The 13,921-nt window shown below is 39.3% G+C and overlaps 1 protein-coding gene and 1 non-coding gene across 6 annotated transcripts in view; one reads left to right on the top strand and one right to left on the bottom strand.

Moving 5' to 3' along the window:
- LOC111254837 (baculoviral IAP repeat-containing protein 7-like) overlaps positions 1-13,921 on the top strand; it is a 90,624-nt gene that overhangs the window by 38,323 nt on the left and 38,380 nt on the right. For 4 of the 5 annotated variants that reach the window (XM_086973911.1, XM_022816094.2, XM_022816095.2 and 1 more), the window contains exon 2: positions 7,689-9,510. In XM_086973911.1, coding sequence (XP_086830037.1) covers positions 9,478-9,510 — 33 coding nt within the window. In that variant the 5' untranslated portion in view covers positions 7,689-9,477. Of the gene's footprint in view, positions 1-5,352; positions 5,409-7,688; positions 9,511-13,921 lie in introns of all 5 variants that reach the window. The other variant, XM_086973910.1, reaches the window with a different exon arrangement.
- TRNAS-GCU (transfer RNA serine (anticodon GCU)) lies at positions 7,055-7,136 on the bottom strand. Its single transcript has one exon. It is a non-coding gene; the product is annotated as a tRNA-Ser (tRNA).

Genomic DNA, 13,921 nt, shown 5'->3' with positions numbered 1-13,921 from the left:
CTAAAGCTACTTTGGCATTCTCTAATGACACAGTACAAATGATTTCCCAAAACTATATCTCTAAAAAATATGTACCGCAGAAACTAATGAACTATTTACTCCAAGTGGTCGGTCAACACCTGGGTTCCAGGTAGTTATAAAAAAGGCCCTACCACCGAGGCGTTTCGGATTCGGAGCTTAGATCCCGAAGAACGTTATCATATAAAACCACATATGTAGAAGTAACGATGTATAGTAAAACTCTCACCAATTGCGTGTCACGAATGAATTGTTGTCCATCAGATATTCGCTATTGATCAGGTTATGCACTGATAATATGTAGCTGCTTTTCGTCTTCCTTTATACACAATTTCTAGAACTCATTAAAATGATACTTTTTCTTACAAATTGGCCAAGACATGATGCGACTAGTCCAGCTGGCTATGGCAACTTGTCTATGTAGGCAGACTTGTGTTTTTTTGCGTGTCCGTTTACTCAGGTTAATTTATAATCATGTAGATTTGTAAATATACACAAATTTTGCAAAAATAATATCATTTTGCCGGGACCTATTTGTATTGATTTAGTTGGTCTTGTGCACAGAAAACATTCTTAAACTGTACGAAAGCAAACATTATTGTATTACGTAGCTAAAAACAAGTTGTTAAGACGATTAATCAACACAGTAGATCGCCACGCTGTAAGGGGACTAATATCCAGGTGTATACTTATCTGTACCTGAAGCAAATGTCCACGGATATCCATCCTTACCTTCACAAAGAATGATGAACGCAGGTTAGCTCATTCATTTTAGGTAGTTTTATAGTTGTCCAAATGCTCCATGCTACATTGACTTTGCATAAATCATGCAGTAGTTTAGCTGAGATAAAAACCCCCGCAACCCCCTGAAAGCAGAGTTAGATCTCACAGGGAAATTAGTTTAGCCCTTAACTGGTGTTTAAAAATCGTAGCCCAGGGGATTTTGTCTAATCTATGGTAGTCACAAACTTTTGACGCGTTTCAATTTACTTGCCTGGGTAACAGAACTACCACATTTTCTAAACGTATACGAAAACAAAGATTTTAGTCATACGGATATTCTACAACACTCTTTGCTCTATTGTTCTATAGCATCATTCAGTTGAATAGCGTCATATTTGCTAATTAAACAACTGAAATTTATGCATATATATACTAAACAGCTATGCAATAATAATGAAGAAAACGCGACTAGACGGGTTCGTTATTCTATTTGACGGGAGTAGATTGTTTAAGAGGGCGTGAATTACTTCTTTCGTTTAGTCAGCCTAACTAAATAAATCATCTGCTTTTGTTAGGTTTGTAACCAACTGATACGAAGCGAAGAAAAGCTGCGCACTCCAGATTTCGTGTGGTTTCATGTAGGGTGACAAATCTTTTAGGCGCAACATCAATATGGCGCAATTTTTGTTTATGAAAATACAAGGCCCACGATATACCTATCAGGAATCATGCGCGCTAATAGCCTGATTGCAAGTGCTTCGCCTAGACTTTCCGACTAGCGACTTTCGTCATACACAGAAATCAAACGCTGAATCCGAGCAAGCAACGAAAAGGCTGTGGAACCGCTTCGTCAAGCTACACTCCATTTTTCCACTCCTGTTCTTGGCTAAATTAGTAGAGACGAACGGTGCGTTACATTGAGCACCGAGAGAAAAGTGCTGATTTTGATGGGTTCGAAAGGCAGGCTCGAATGTACGACATTGTTGACATCTTAATCTGCTGGATGCTTCAGACAAAGGAACGGCTTCAAATAATGTCGTTACAAAGCTAAGATTGCGTCAAGAACACTGTATACTAGCGATAGACTACTATTGATAGTCTATTAGCGGACCAGCTTAGCCTCCATATAAAGTGAATAGGACGATCCAGAGAATGCGCAAGACCGGCTTTTGGCATCGAAATTAGCATATATCATTCGGAAGCTACACGTACAGTGAGTACCTATTTGCTTTAATCCGCAAGTAGAATTTGTTTAAGCAAGCCTTTGCGAAAAGATTGATAATCAATATTACACAATACAGGAGCCTATCATTTGCGAAAATGTTCACTGCGAAAATTCCTATTCAAAGCAACTTGGCGCAACCCCCATCGTATAGGTGGACTAATTAATCCTTCTAGACGACCTTTTATTCATAAATAGCACACGTTACTTTTGTGGTTAAGGTGACAATATTTTGATTCTTCATCGCTGCAAACTTTACAGTCAGTTTCTGATAATAGGTTACTCGACAGTACGGATCCTTACAGAGCGCTTAGCAACTAGTTACTAGCAAACTTAGTTAAAACTGCTGTTAGTACGTATAAGTAAAACTAAAAAAAAACTTGAACGTTCTTGCTATATTCGAATATATTAGGCAATCACCCTTTTTTTTTTATCTAAAAATCAATGGAAAACAACACTTCGCGAAAGATTATATTGCGCAAGCGCTTTTTAAAACATACAGGAAACAAAGATCGATATTAAAGCATATTGGTAACAATACGTACAAAGCCAAACATGAATTTAATCTCTCTAGACAACAGGCATTATCAGCGGTTATTTTCGTAGACAAAAAGTGGCCTTTTCTATATCGTATTCAATATATAGAAAATGTTTTTGGGAAAAAAGAACGAACCTCTTAAAAAGTTGACAAATTATTAATTTTTCTTTAAGTAGATACACTAAAAATAAGAGGCAATTCTAGACCAGCAGTCATCTCGAATGATGGTTACGCTCAATAACTTCAGTAGAACGAACGGTTTTGTCTACCTATTCAAATCTTTCGGTTCAATAACGGTGTGATTCCAGGTGTGAAGACTGAAGTGTGAAGCGAACCCACAGTTTGTGCTCCTAATATTAACTCGGAATACCGAAGTCGATAAAGCTGGTTCCGCCATTTGCGTTATCAGTACCGACTTGGGCTCATTTCAAAGTGGCGAGTACGCAAAATTGAAATGGTTTCCATATAGACCTTTTTTTGTTACTTTCCGCAGTGTTAGAGGTATCGTCACATTATTGTTTTTATTGTCTATTTTCTCCTGTCGGTTTTTTCCGTGTGATAAAATGAATGATCGCCTTCACACTTTATTTGGGTTCAGGAGACGTTTTACGGTAGCTGGATTGCGGCGCCACTGTGGTGGTGAATAGGCGGGACATCCGGGTCAAGGCACCGGGCTCGAATTTTGCTGAGGTCTGGTAATTTAAATTTTTTTATTCCGTTGTAGATATTGGTTGGCTCGGTTATCAGCCAAGAAAATTATTTAGATAATATTATACATTGCTATTACATTGTGTATTTAGATTACGTCACGGCTCAGACAACAAGGCCATCTTCTGGATAGCGAGACGCTTTTGCTGTTGCAGGCAACCGAATGTATTGTATTCATATAGGAAGTGTGGCGACTACCGTATCTTTAGTAGGATTCCGTAGTCGAATCGAGGTCGATTTTCGATTAAAAGCTTCATTGCGTAGCCCATTTACAATGCTAACGAAAAACCAATGCTTCGTGTGGACACTTCGCACGTCTAATACGGAGCGCCTTGATTCACCTTGAAACGTCCAGAGACATCGAGGATCGCTCCAAAAGAAAACGCAAAAAAAAACCAAAAAGGGAACAATGTTTTGATTTCGGCGATTGGTATACACCTGGATGGTGGTTTATTCGCAGTGTGGCTGTATCCTTAAATCGTTCCACGTATTTAGTATCTCAGCCGATTGTCCACTTGTTATTGAAAGTACTTCTTCGGTCGTCGGTCGATTTCTTACGCAAAATCCTAAATTCCGCCTATCATCTGCGGCACAATGTCCGCAAAAAGGACATGAAGTGTGCTAAAAATCGTATACGCTGACCCCTAAGCTCTACCGTCTTACCTTACCATTTTGGACAGCGCATTTTGTTTCACGAAGTCTATAAAGATGTATTCGTGTGCGGCCACTATGAGCTCGAGCTCTCTTTCGTTGATTAAGGTACGATATTTAACACAAGAGCCACGTCCGTTATTTCTCCGATTGCCAGTATCACCTAACTAATTGCTCTCAAGGCCCAGCTGGTCGCGTAGGCTATTGTTTAGAGGCTAGCCAGCACAAGGTTATAGCAAGCGCCCGTGCATATCGCCGCACACCACGACATTGTAATGGCGAAACGCAGGATCGCCACTCTGACGATTAGGCTGACGCAGACTGAACTCGTGGAATTCCTGGCTACCGTTTTTGGAATCGATAGTAACCATCGAAAGCAGTTATGAACAGTGTATACAAACTCTCAAAAAAAAAAAAAAAAAAAAACCCACTGGAACGCTTAGTGATACTGCAGAAATCAATCTTTGCTTGTATAACGGCACATCGGGCCTAGATTCGGTATCGATTGATCTAAAACGAATATCTGATTAGTAAAGATTACAGGCACGTTGTGCAAGAAAACCCGCCTTATTCTAACTGCTCTGAAGCTTGAACTGGCTTTCGTTGTATAAATCGAACATTATGAAGCCTATTTCTGTTTCAATTTTCCAAACAAACTGAAATCAATAGGAAATCAATGGAAAATAGATCAACACGAATATAAAATAAATTTCGATTTTATTGATCTGATAGATAATTGCTTGTCGACTATAATTTCAGCCGCGAAGGACAAGTACGTTTATTAGTTGGCTGAGATGTTTCCCATTTTTACAACGACCGAACCATTTATTGCAGCAGAAATGACTGGAATATAGCGATATAGATCGTGAACAAAGCTATGCAAGTTTAACTGACTATAAAAGCGTGTTTTATAGAAAAAGAAAGTAGTAAAAGTGGAAGCCAGCAAAAGTATGAGTGGGTCAGAAGCTCAGACAAACCATAACCTATTTTGGGTTTACTCGCATTGTTATCTTCCATCTATCTAATGTGTGCCTTTTTCGTTTCTGGAAACCTTAATCTTGGAGTTACAATTATTGCTATTTAAACTACAAAACTGAATTGTTAATTCAAATCGAAGACACACAGATATTCTAGAATACAGATACAAGTCTTGCTCATACGTATGAGCCAAAATTACCAACACGAATTAGTGAGCCACATTGTTAAAAATTGCCCTTGTTTTACAGTTAATAAAATAAAAGATATATATATATTAAGAGTACCTCAAATACTCGACTGCTTCTGTGTACAATATGTTGTCTCGAAAAATAATATTAATGAGGTACCTGCAAAATCGGAAACTGGATTTAGAGATTTTTCTGATATAACTAATACAAACATACATATTGTTATTAACAAAGGTTATTCTCGATAGTTTTTACTAAGACAAGAATTGAATAAAAATTTGATAGCCATCTTACTGAAGTCATTACTTAGTATAGATAAATTACAGGTTCATGCAACAACGTTTGGCTACAACGGAAAAGTCGACCACTTCTCTCCGTGCAGGTTTGGTTAAGCTATAACTAAGCTACGATGGTGTGTTAAATGAGAATAGATGAAAAAAAAAAAAACTAAAATGCAAAAATCTAGACATCGTAAGCCATCCCTGGCTTTTTATTTCTGCCCTTCTGTTTTGCTCACCTCGCATGATCGCTTGCTCGAAAAAATGTTTAATGCAATAAATTTTTCGATGTTCTCTAATAAGATACAGTACTTCCAAATCTATCTGTAAAAAATGCTTATTCTTGCCCAAAAACTTAACAGTATATAATAATAATAATAATAATACGCCATCAAGACAGTATATGTTCCATATGAGAATATTTGGCAGTTTCTGCGCGTGTGGAGAAAATCGATATTTTTAGTCTGCGTGTTAGATTCTAATACTGTTATTACAGATCCTTCTCTAGTATCTGAATACGTCATGGCCACACGAACGTACTGGATATAAAATACACGAAATGTATACGTTTAATGTTACATACTCATTATAGATCAGAGCATAGGCGCTTTTTTTAGCAACATACATTTCCAAGACAAGCCAGTATTGTTGTGTATAACAACAAGTATTGTCAAAAATAAAAATGAGCGTTAACATATTACTTCATCCAGATTACAGTTTTAGGAATTCCACTTGTTACAGCCCGGGCTCAAATTTTTGCATGGCGAAAAGCAGACTGGTTTTTCTAGACATTGACCCCATTAAGGACGGATAGTCACAAACTATTTATAGTTGCCACGTGCGGTTTGCCTGCTAGAGTATTAACTACGAGATCGATCAGAGAGAACACTCGAACTGAGGTGTGTGAGCAATACCGCATTGCGTGACGAATAGTTTTTCTATTCTTTCCTATGCGACAGTTGCGATGTTCATTACTTTCGTTTTCGATCTCATAATCCCTTCACATTGGCCGAAGAAAAACTGTGACGAAGAATGACCACTTTATTCTATAACAAATGTTTCTTTCTATGTTTTCTTAGCCTACCATTTGCAGTTGTGTGCTCTGTTACCAATACATTTTGCAGATACGCTTTGTATTGGATACGCGCGCCAAACCAGACGTTCGTACCGAAGTGACTATTGCGAAACAGAGTAATCCTCTAGAAGAAACTTCCCAAATCCTACCAGTTTATGCTACTTAATAAATCAAATGCTGACACAGCTTAAAGCAGCATTTCCCAGAATTGCCATTTGGATATTTGGCTTGAGTCACTTCAAACAAGCTGGATACAAATTAAAATAAAAAGAAGTTTATATCATTTTAATCTCGACTCAATTGTATGAGCAAACTGTATGCTCTATTAATTTCTGTTGTTCTATAGAAAATATTCATAACGTCACAAAATGTATAAGAAATTCGAATTTTTACGCGTAAATCATAGTTTAGACCAGTAAAGCACTGGGTAATGGGATCGATGTACCATAGATAGTGTATCTGCGCCAGCTTGGGAATTAGTTGAATAGCATTATGTCTAACTACCGCCCCTTGCAAGCTTGAGCTTCTTATTAATAGTATTACAATGTGTAGATTTTTTTTTTTAAAGACCTATATTTCCTTCAATAAATCTACAAATATTGAAACATCGTTTGCATCGAGTAACTCTACATCCGTTAAGTTTTATTTCAATGTATTACAGAATAAAAATTGTCTCGACGAAGATGGGATTCGAACCCACGCGGGCAGAGCCCATTGGATTAGCAGTCCAACGCCTTAACCACTCGGCCACCTCGTCGCTCGAACTATTATCGATAGTAATTTTCATTTAGGGACCAAGTTTGACATGCAACAACACAAAGGGCATCGTCTTAACAATTAGATCTTTACTTTTCATACCGATAGCGACAACCCGAACGCCTCGAAGACGTAGTTGGGTGGCCTGGGACGGCTGGTTATAGATAAATTGTACATGCATACATGATAGTAATCGAAAAGTTTTCGGTTCGGCGCTCTTCGAGAATACAACTTTTTCATAGGGCAAAGTTCCGTGTAGGCACAGCACAATGCTTCGTTAAAGTTTTAAGACATTTTGTTCTAGCTAGTCGCTTTCTCCTGTCTTTATGTGGCAAGAAATTTACATTGTTTTTTAGGTGGTTGCCACGACAAGCTAGCATGATCTAATTAGATTGCCTAGGAGCAAAAAAGATATTTAGAAAGCAATGGGTTGGACATCTTCTGTTGGATAGCTTCGTTTCATCGATGTACCTCGAGCATGTACAGCATTTTCTGGATGGTTCTGTTTATCTTAACCACTTCTAATGCATTGAACTTTCTGTTTTTTTTCCAGATGAGGATATGGCTCAATTCTCGACCCAGAGGTGGCCATTTGTTTATTTGGCCCGTGTCAACGTAGAGACACTTATCTTCAGTCGCTCATAACCAATTTGCATGAAAATCTATCAGTGTGCCTGCGTCCCGCAAGCACTGCTAAGCACCGCGATAATAATTGTCGGTGCTTCCTCGTGCTCTTCTCTCACATTCGGAGACGTTTCCAGATCCTCCGTTCTACATTTTGAATTGAATACCGTATACTGAAGATGATTATCGATAGCCGAATGTGCATAGTTCATCTTCTCGACCAACTATTTAACAGGCTGTTTGTTACTCATGGTTTTCATCGTCTTCGGATGGCCACACGAAATAAAGCACATCCTCAAGTTAAGCTGAATTTTTGAATTTAGCAAACTATTTTTAAACCATATTTATCCGGTTTGGGTTAAATTTGGGTTGACGACCTGAAAAGATTCGTAGCCTAATCAGGCTATTGGGTACAGCTATTGGAACAAATGTTTTTTTTCTCATTTCTTATTCAACTTCAGTTGAGGTTTTAGTTAATTGAAAGACTTTGAGAATTGTGCTTACCGCCATCGATAACTTAAATTGAGTAAATTACAGCGTACAGATATATGCTCAAGCCTATAGATGGTTTTGCCGTAACGTACAAAAATTGTGTATTTCGTAAGCGCATTCTGTGGCTCTGACATTTCGCCCAGACGTCGATGTTTCTTCTTCTTCGGTCAAATACCCAAATATATATATATATATATATATATTACTGTGCATCGATTTGGCGCAAGCGACAGACACCTTCGAACATTTCGAAACGTTCTGAACGAGTATCACAGTTCTTTTGGTGCTATACGTGATCACGTTTTATCACCACGAACAAGAAGCTTGACGGCGGTAAAAGTGGATGAATCGATTTTTTACACCGGTCTTCTCGCTTAGTTGTCTTGCATTAATGTTTTTGTGAGAGGTTTGTCGTAACATTTCATTCATTAACAAATTCCACTCAAACTCTAACTAGATACACCCATTCGAAGCGCCCGTGTTGTGAAGCACTAGCGGCAGTTCGCAAAAAAAAAGACGAAACTGAGGACGAAAGCCGGTGGCTGTGCTGACGTCTGCTGGCTGGCCCGAGCGCCCGTCAAGGCACACTGCAGGCAGCGGGCGCTATCGTTTCGCTGACGAACGGCTTTACCATTAAATTTCGCAACTGTTATTTAGTACCTGTTTGACGAGTAGTGTTTAACGACGACGAACGACTCGATACCGGGCATCAGCATCGGAGCACGAACGTGTTGAGATGTCTACTCGTTGGCGGCAAATCGAATAAATAGCAATAGTGGAAATGGAGCCAAAAATCGAGGTTAACATTTTCACATTTGTGTCCCGTTCGTGAACGCAGCGAAAGGGTTCAGTGAAAGTATACGGCTGAAAAATTACTTTTAAAAATGATCGTTTCTTCGCCAGTTCTGAGTTGATAAACGGAGCTAGTTACTTTTCGGATCATCTTTTTTTGGCAGATTTTTTTACGTATCGTATAGAGAAATGTAGAGTCCGATTGTGGTACAAATTGCAGCGATATGAAACATCTAAGCGTTTTATGTACTAACAGAAGTAACTGTGGTGATATCAGTGAGTCTATACCAATGAATGTGATGCAGTGATTGCTTGGTGACATTGTGAAGTTTACGATACGGGCTCAGGGTTTCATGTGAATTATACATAATCATGGTGGACTTTAGATCCTTTGAAAAGCGGCAGGTTACAAAACGTCTACGGTTTGGAAGAGGATGCCTACTATCAGCAACGTTCAAAACTCTACGGTACGTGTTTGTTGAAAGACCTAGAGCCCCTATAAGAGTAACGTTGAGTTTGGGGAAAGTCGAAATAGGCACATATATATTTAGAGAGTAAAGAAAGGCTTGTCTCGACGGGCCATGTACATCTCTTTTTACACTGCGAAAAAACAAAGATAAATTAAATATTATGCAATTATAGTGCACGAAAACCTGTTCATTACGTGAACGTTAGACTTTAACAAGTGCACCGGAAGTTTGTGAGCAGCTTTATCTATCGACAAAAAATGTTCGATACTTTGATCGCCTATGAGCTTCTCCAAATTTAACTTGAACATTAAGTTTGAAGCGGAATGTTTATGCAACATTCTACATTTTATTTCGCCATGTGCTAAGCACACATTACTGATATGACGCATAAAAGTGCTACTCATAAGTCAAGTCGATTTTAGGGAATCGTTAGATGCATATGACTCATGCCCAAAACATTGAAAATCTACCCCTTAGAGTGACTGCCATCGAAGAGGCCTAACGTTATCAAACCACTCGGTATAATTAGAATATCCCGAATGCACCATCGTCGTGGGCCAATACTGTTTTAGTCTTTTTCATTGTCTGTTTCATTTGAAATCGTAACCTGTGCCCGTTGTCTATCCATTTAGCAAAGCAAAGAAGGCCTTAATTACTCCTAATCCAATATAATACAGTAGAGATCCACTTGGCTTACACTTCCAGAACACTTTCCGCTGGGAATTACGTTAAGTTCAATGAACACCACTTTCGATTATTTTAGGGGTTATGGTTAGCTATTTCTCGACTAGCACACAGACAGACTTTTCTATAAGTTACTTACTGACGATCGGACACGTCGTCATTTTGTGTTATTGCTCATTTTGGCACAAGTACAACAATATCTAGCAAAGAAAACCGGGCGAAATCGAATTTCTGAGCGGAACAATGAGCGGCTTAATCGAGAACATCGACTGAAAGAAACGAGAAAAGTCCTAATCACTGAACACGCCCAGAGAATTCGGTGGTTAGTACAAATAAATGTAAAGGTTTTACTTTATAGAAAAGGCGCTGCTGTGACTTGCGCGCGATCCATTCTTAGCTTGCCCGTCTCGATGCCAACGTCTCCTATGGGCTTGCTAAATGGAGGCAATTCCTTGTAAAAAAGCTCAAATGCAGGGTCCAAACGCGGCAGCTGAAGGGATCGTAAGATGCTATTTCAAGCTGACCTAGTAGAAGGCTTTGCTGCCGCGACACGGTATGGAGGGTTGTCTGTAGACTCCGCGATAGGCCAGGAGGCCAACAAAGGGCCCCTCGTTGCATGCAAGGACGTCAAGACTTGCGACAGTGGTGGAATGTACGGACGAGCTTTCAAGCGATAATGTTCAGTAGGTATGGCTGATGTGGTCGCAATACGTCGAACGATACCAAATAACAGCAATTGTTGCCGGCCCACTGCTAGCCGTATTCCGACCCATAATGAGCTTGCCTTTAGTTGGTTACAGAAGACTGGAAATTTCCACTTGAGAAAACCGGAAAAGATCTGTTATATAGTTAGCTAATTTTTTATACCGATCAGAAACATACTTGGAACTTTTAATTTGTTCTTATTATAAGTCAGACGGTTTTGTTATCACCTTCCATATTGCGCAACCGGCAACGTCAATATTGTTTATGTATGAATGGTTATTGGGCAACAAAAACGTTACCTATCTCAAATGATTGCTATTGATGTAGTAGCCAAACGACGCAACCAGCTCACCTTTGAATATAATTATTAGTTCCAAAATCACTCGACTGTATCTATTGCGGACGGCGCCTTATTTTTGTTCCCATGAGGGTGCACTAACACATGCGTACATTTGTTGGCCCCTCACAACGCCTTCACGATTTCGCCTAGCATTGTCACTCATCTACAACGGCGTTTGTATCAACTACGTCGTCTCGTCTTAGCCAAGTCAAAGTCATGAAGGTTTATCGATAGTGACGTGAAGCTTTCATAAGCACTTGGCGGTGCTGTTACGCCTGCGCTTATTTTATGGTACCTCAGTAGCTGAAAATGTTCGAGACGCATAAACGACAAATGTATAAGCTACGAAAACGTTGCTTTTGTTGGTGTAATTCGAATGACGACCATCATAACCGGTTGTTCTAGTCGTTTCATCGGCCCATTGGATCACCGTGCGGAAAAGTCACAGTTTTGTAAAACGGCATATATGATTCGATGTCAGTGGTCACTGGGTACGCCGTAAACATGAACATTGAATTAAACATTATGCGCAGCGAAGACGACTAAATGTCGCTAATAAAGTATACCAACGGCATTTACGGAAAATTCGAATCGCATCCACGTTTCTCACTCGTGTACGAAATGCATCATAGTGTCTTCAGGGTTATCATTATGCGCTCCTATGAAAGACGTCCGTCTCTAGATTTGTAAGAGTGCTACAACGTGTGTGCCTTATAGGTACCTAAATTCAACCTGGCGGTGGGCCAAAACCGATGAATTAACTTAAACAAACAGGCCAACTGGCCCAGTAATTTAGAGAAATGCTGAGCTTATGCCCCCCATGCCCAGAGGACCTTCCATTTTGAAAACTCAGAGACCCAACTTTCGACCTAGAAAACCTGAACTGTGTACATAAATTTGTCACGTCGTTTTGCCTTTTGTTTAATTGCCTTTGAGCTAAGTAGAAGTGTTGACGTTTGTTCGATGAAATTAGTGTGTTAATTTGCTTTTTTTCGTATTTAGATGTAAACCTAATGAAGTGTTTTTTGTAGTGGACATGTCTTTAGGTAAGGTGTAGGAAGATCTTAGGCAGAGACTGTAGATGGTAGAGGATCGAATAATCATTTGCCGCTTACCTCACCGGAATTTTAGATTAATTCTGTGATTGATTAATTGAAGAAGAAAAAAAGCCCACACGCTATAGTACTAGATACACAGTGGATAGATTTATTTATTAAATAACATGCCTTTTACTTTCTGTAAAAGACACGAGCACACGGGCATCCCTGCTAAATAAGTACCTTTAATTTACAAGCCTAGCTAGTAGATCACAGTTTTGGATAGTAATCGTTGACCTTAGCTCTGAATGCAACGAAGGTGTAGGACTTTCTAATTAATTATTTGGAACTGTTTCGCGCATTTGCAATTGCCTCCTTTAAGTTGCTATTGGAAGAACGCACTTTGAAGTTGAGGGGTTACAGTCTCGCATTCTATTATGGCTCAGCGTTTACTAGATCTAGGGTGGAGAGTCTATTGAATCATAGTAACAGTCAGTAGATTCGCAGACGACCTTGTCTATTACTAGCTGATATTTAAGCAGAATGGGGACGTGGAGAATTTCTTCTAAGAGCAAGCCTTCGAAATTAATCTTGGTTAACGAAGGCCAAACGTAACTCGATTGCATCATATCGAACGAAGTGGAACTTGTTAATAACTTTTTTGTGGTTCCCCTCCACACTGAAATAGAATAACAATGAAAGCGCGACAGATAAAGGTATGCCTAAGATAGAATAAGCACGTGAATGTCTTAATTCAAACCTATTCATTTAATTTTTTTGGAGCTGCGGTTCTAATAAACTCTAGCTTAAATTAAACTTTTGTTTGAATCAAAAAAGCTAAGCTCAATTAAGATTCATCTTGACGTTGCGGATACCTTCTTTCGCGATCCTCAAGCTAAATCCGCTGTTATAGCTATGCCGGAAAGATAAATCCGCATTATTTCAAAGTACGTTGCTTCGCCTGTGACGCAGAGGATTGATAGGGCATTTTGTTGATGGCCAGACCCGTATGCTTGGTCAGTCATAGCCCCATATATATATATCTCGTAAGACTGGGGAGTGTCAATCAGGCATGATGAGAGTTTACGAAGCAGTTTTTGATCCATTTGAATATTGTGTTAATTAGCCGTAACGAATAGGAGTGACGTTGCACTCTCTCGAAGCGTCCAAGTAAACACCGTTTGTCGCAAAACAAGGAAGTAAAGATCTCAAACATGATCGCGTCATTCGAAGACGCTTACTGAATGATTTGTTTTTCATTTTTACTTTTAAAAGCTTTCCCGGTAAAAAGCTCGAGGTCTTAGGTAAATTCGATGCTTTGTTTAGCCCCTGCTTGCTACTGTGTTTTCTAGGAAACGTACTTCCGATTGCCCTAGACATGCGTGACACGTGTGCAAAGTCGTAGCTTTGATTCCCATTGGAGCATTCACCTATCTTCGTGCTTGTAACTGGCTTGCATAACGTGGTGACTTCAGGAAGTTGAAAAACTGAAAAGGCATACGTTGTCGCAGGCTTCCGGCTTTACGATCGAACTTACTGATCCTTTAACGTTATGACTATAAAATAGTTTGTGAACTCGCTGAGATGTTTCTTATGTCTTCTTTACGACCTATTCTCCCTTAGGTTCTAGAGGCGTTTGTTT

Source organism: Varroa destructor, unplaced genomic scaffold (genome assembly GCF_002443255.2).
Source record: "Varroa destructor unplaced genomic scaffold, Vdes_3.0 BEIS01000007.1, whole genome shotgun sequence".
NCBI lineage: Eukaryota > Metazoa > Arthropoda > Arachnida > Mesostigmata > Varroidae > Varroa > Varroa destructor.
Note: the sequence above shows the minus strand (reverse complement) of the source record. Positions and strands in the feature narration are given on the sequence as shown.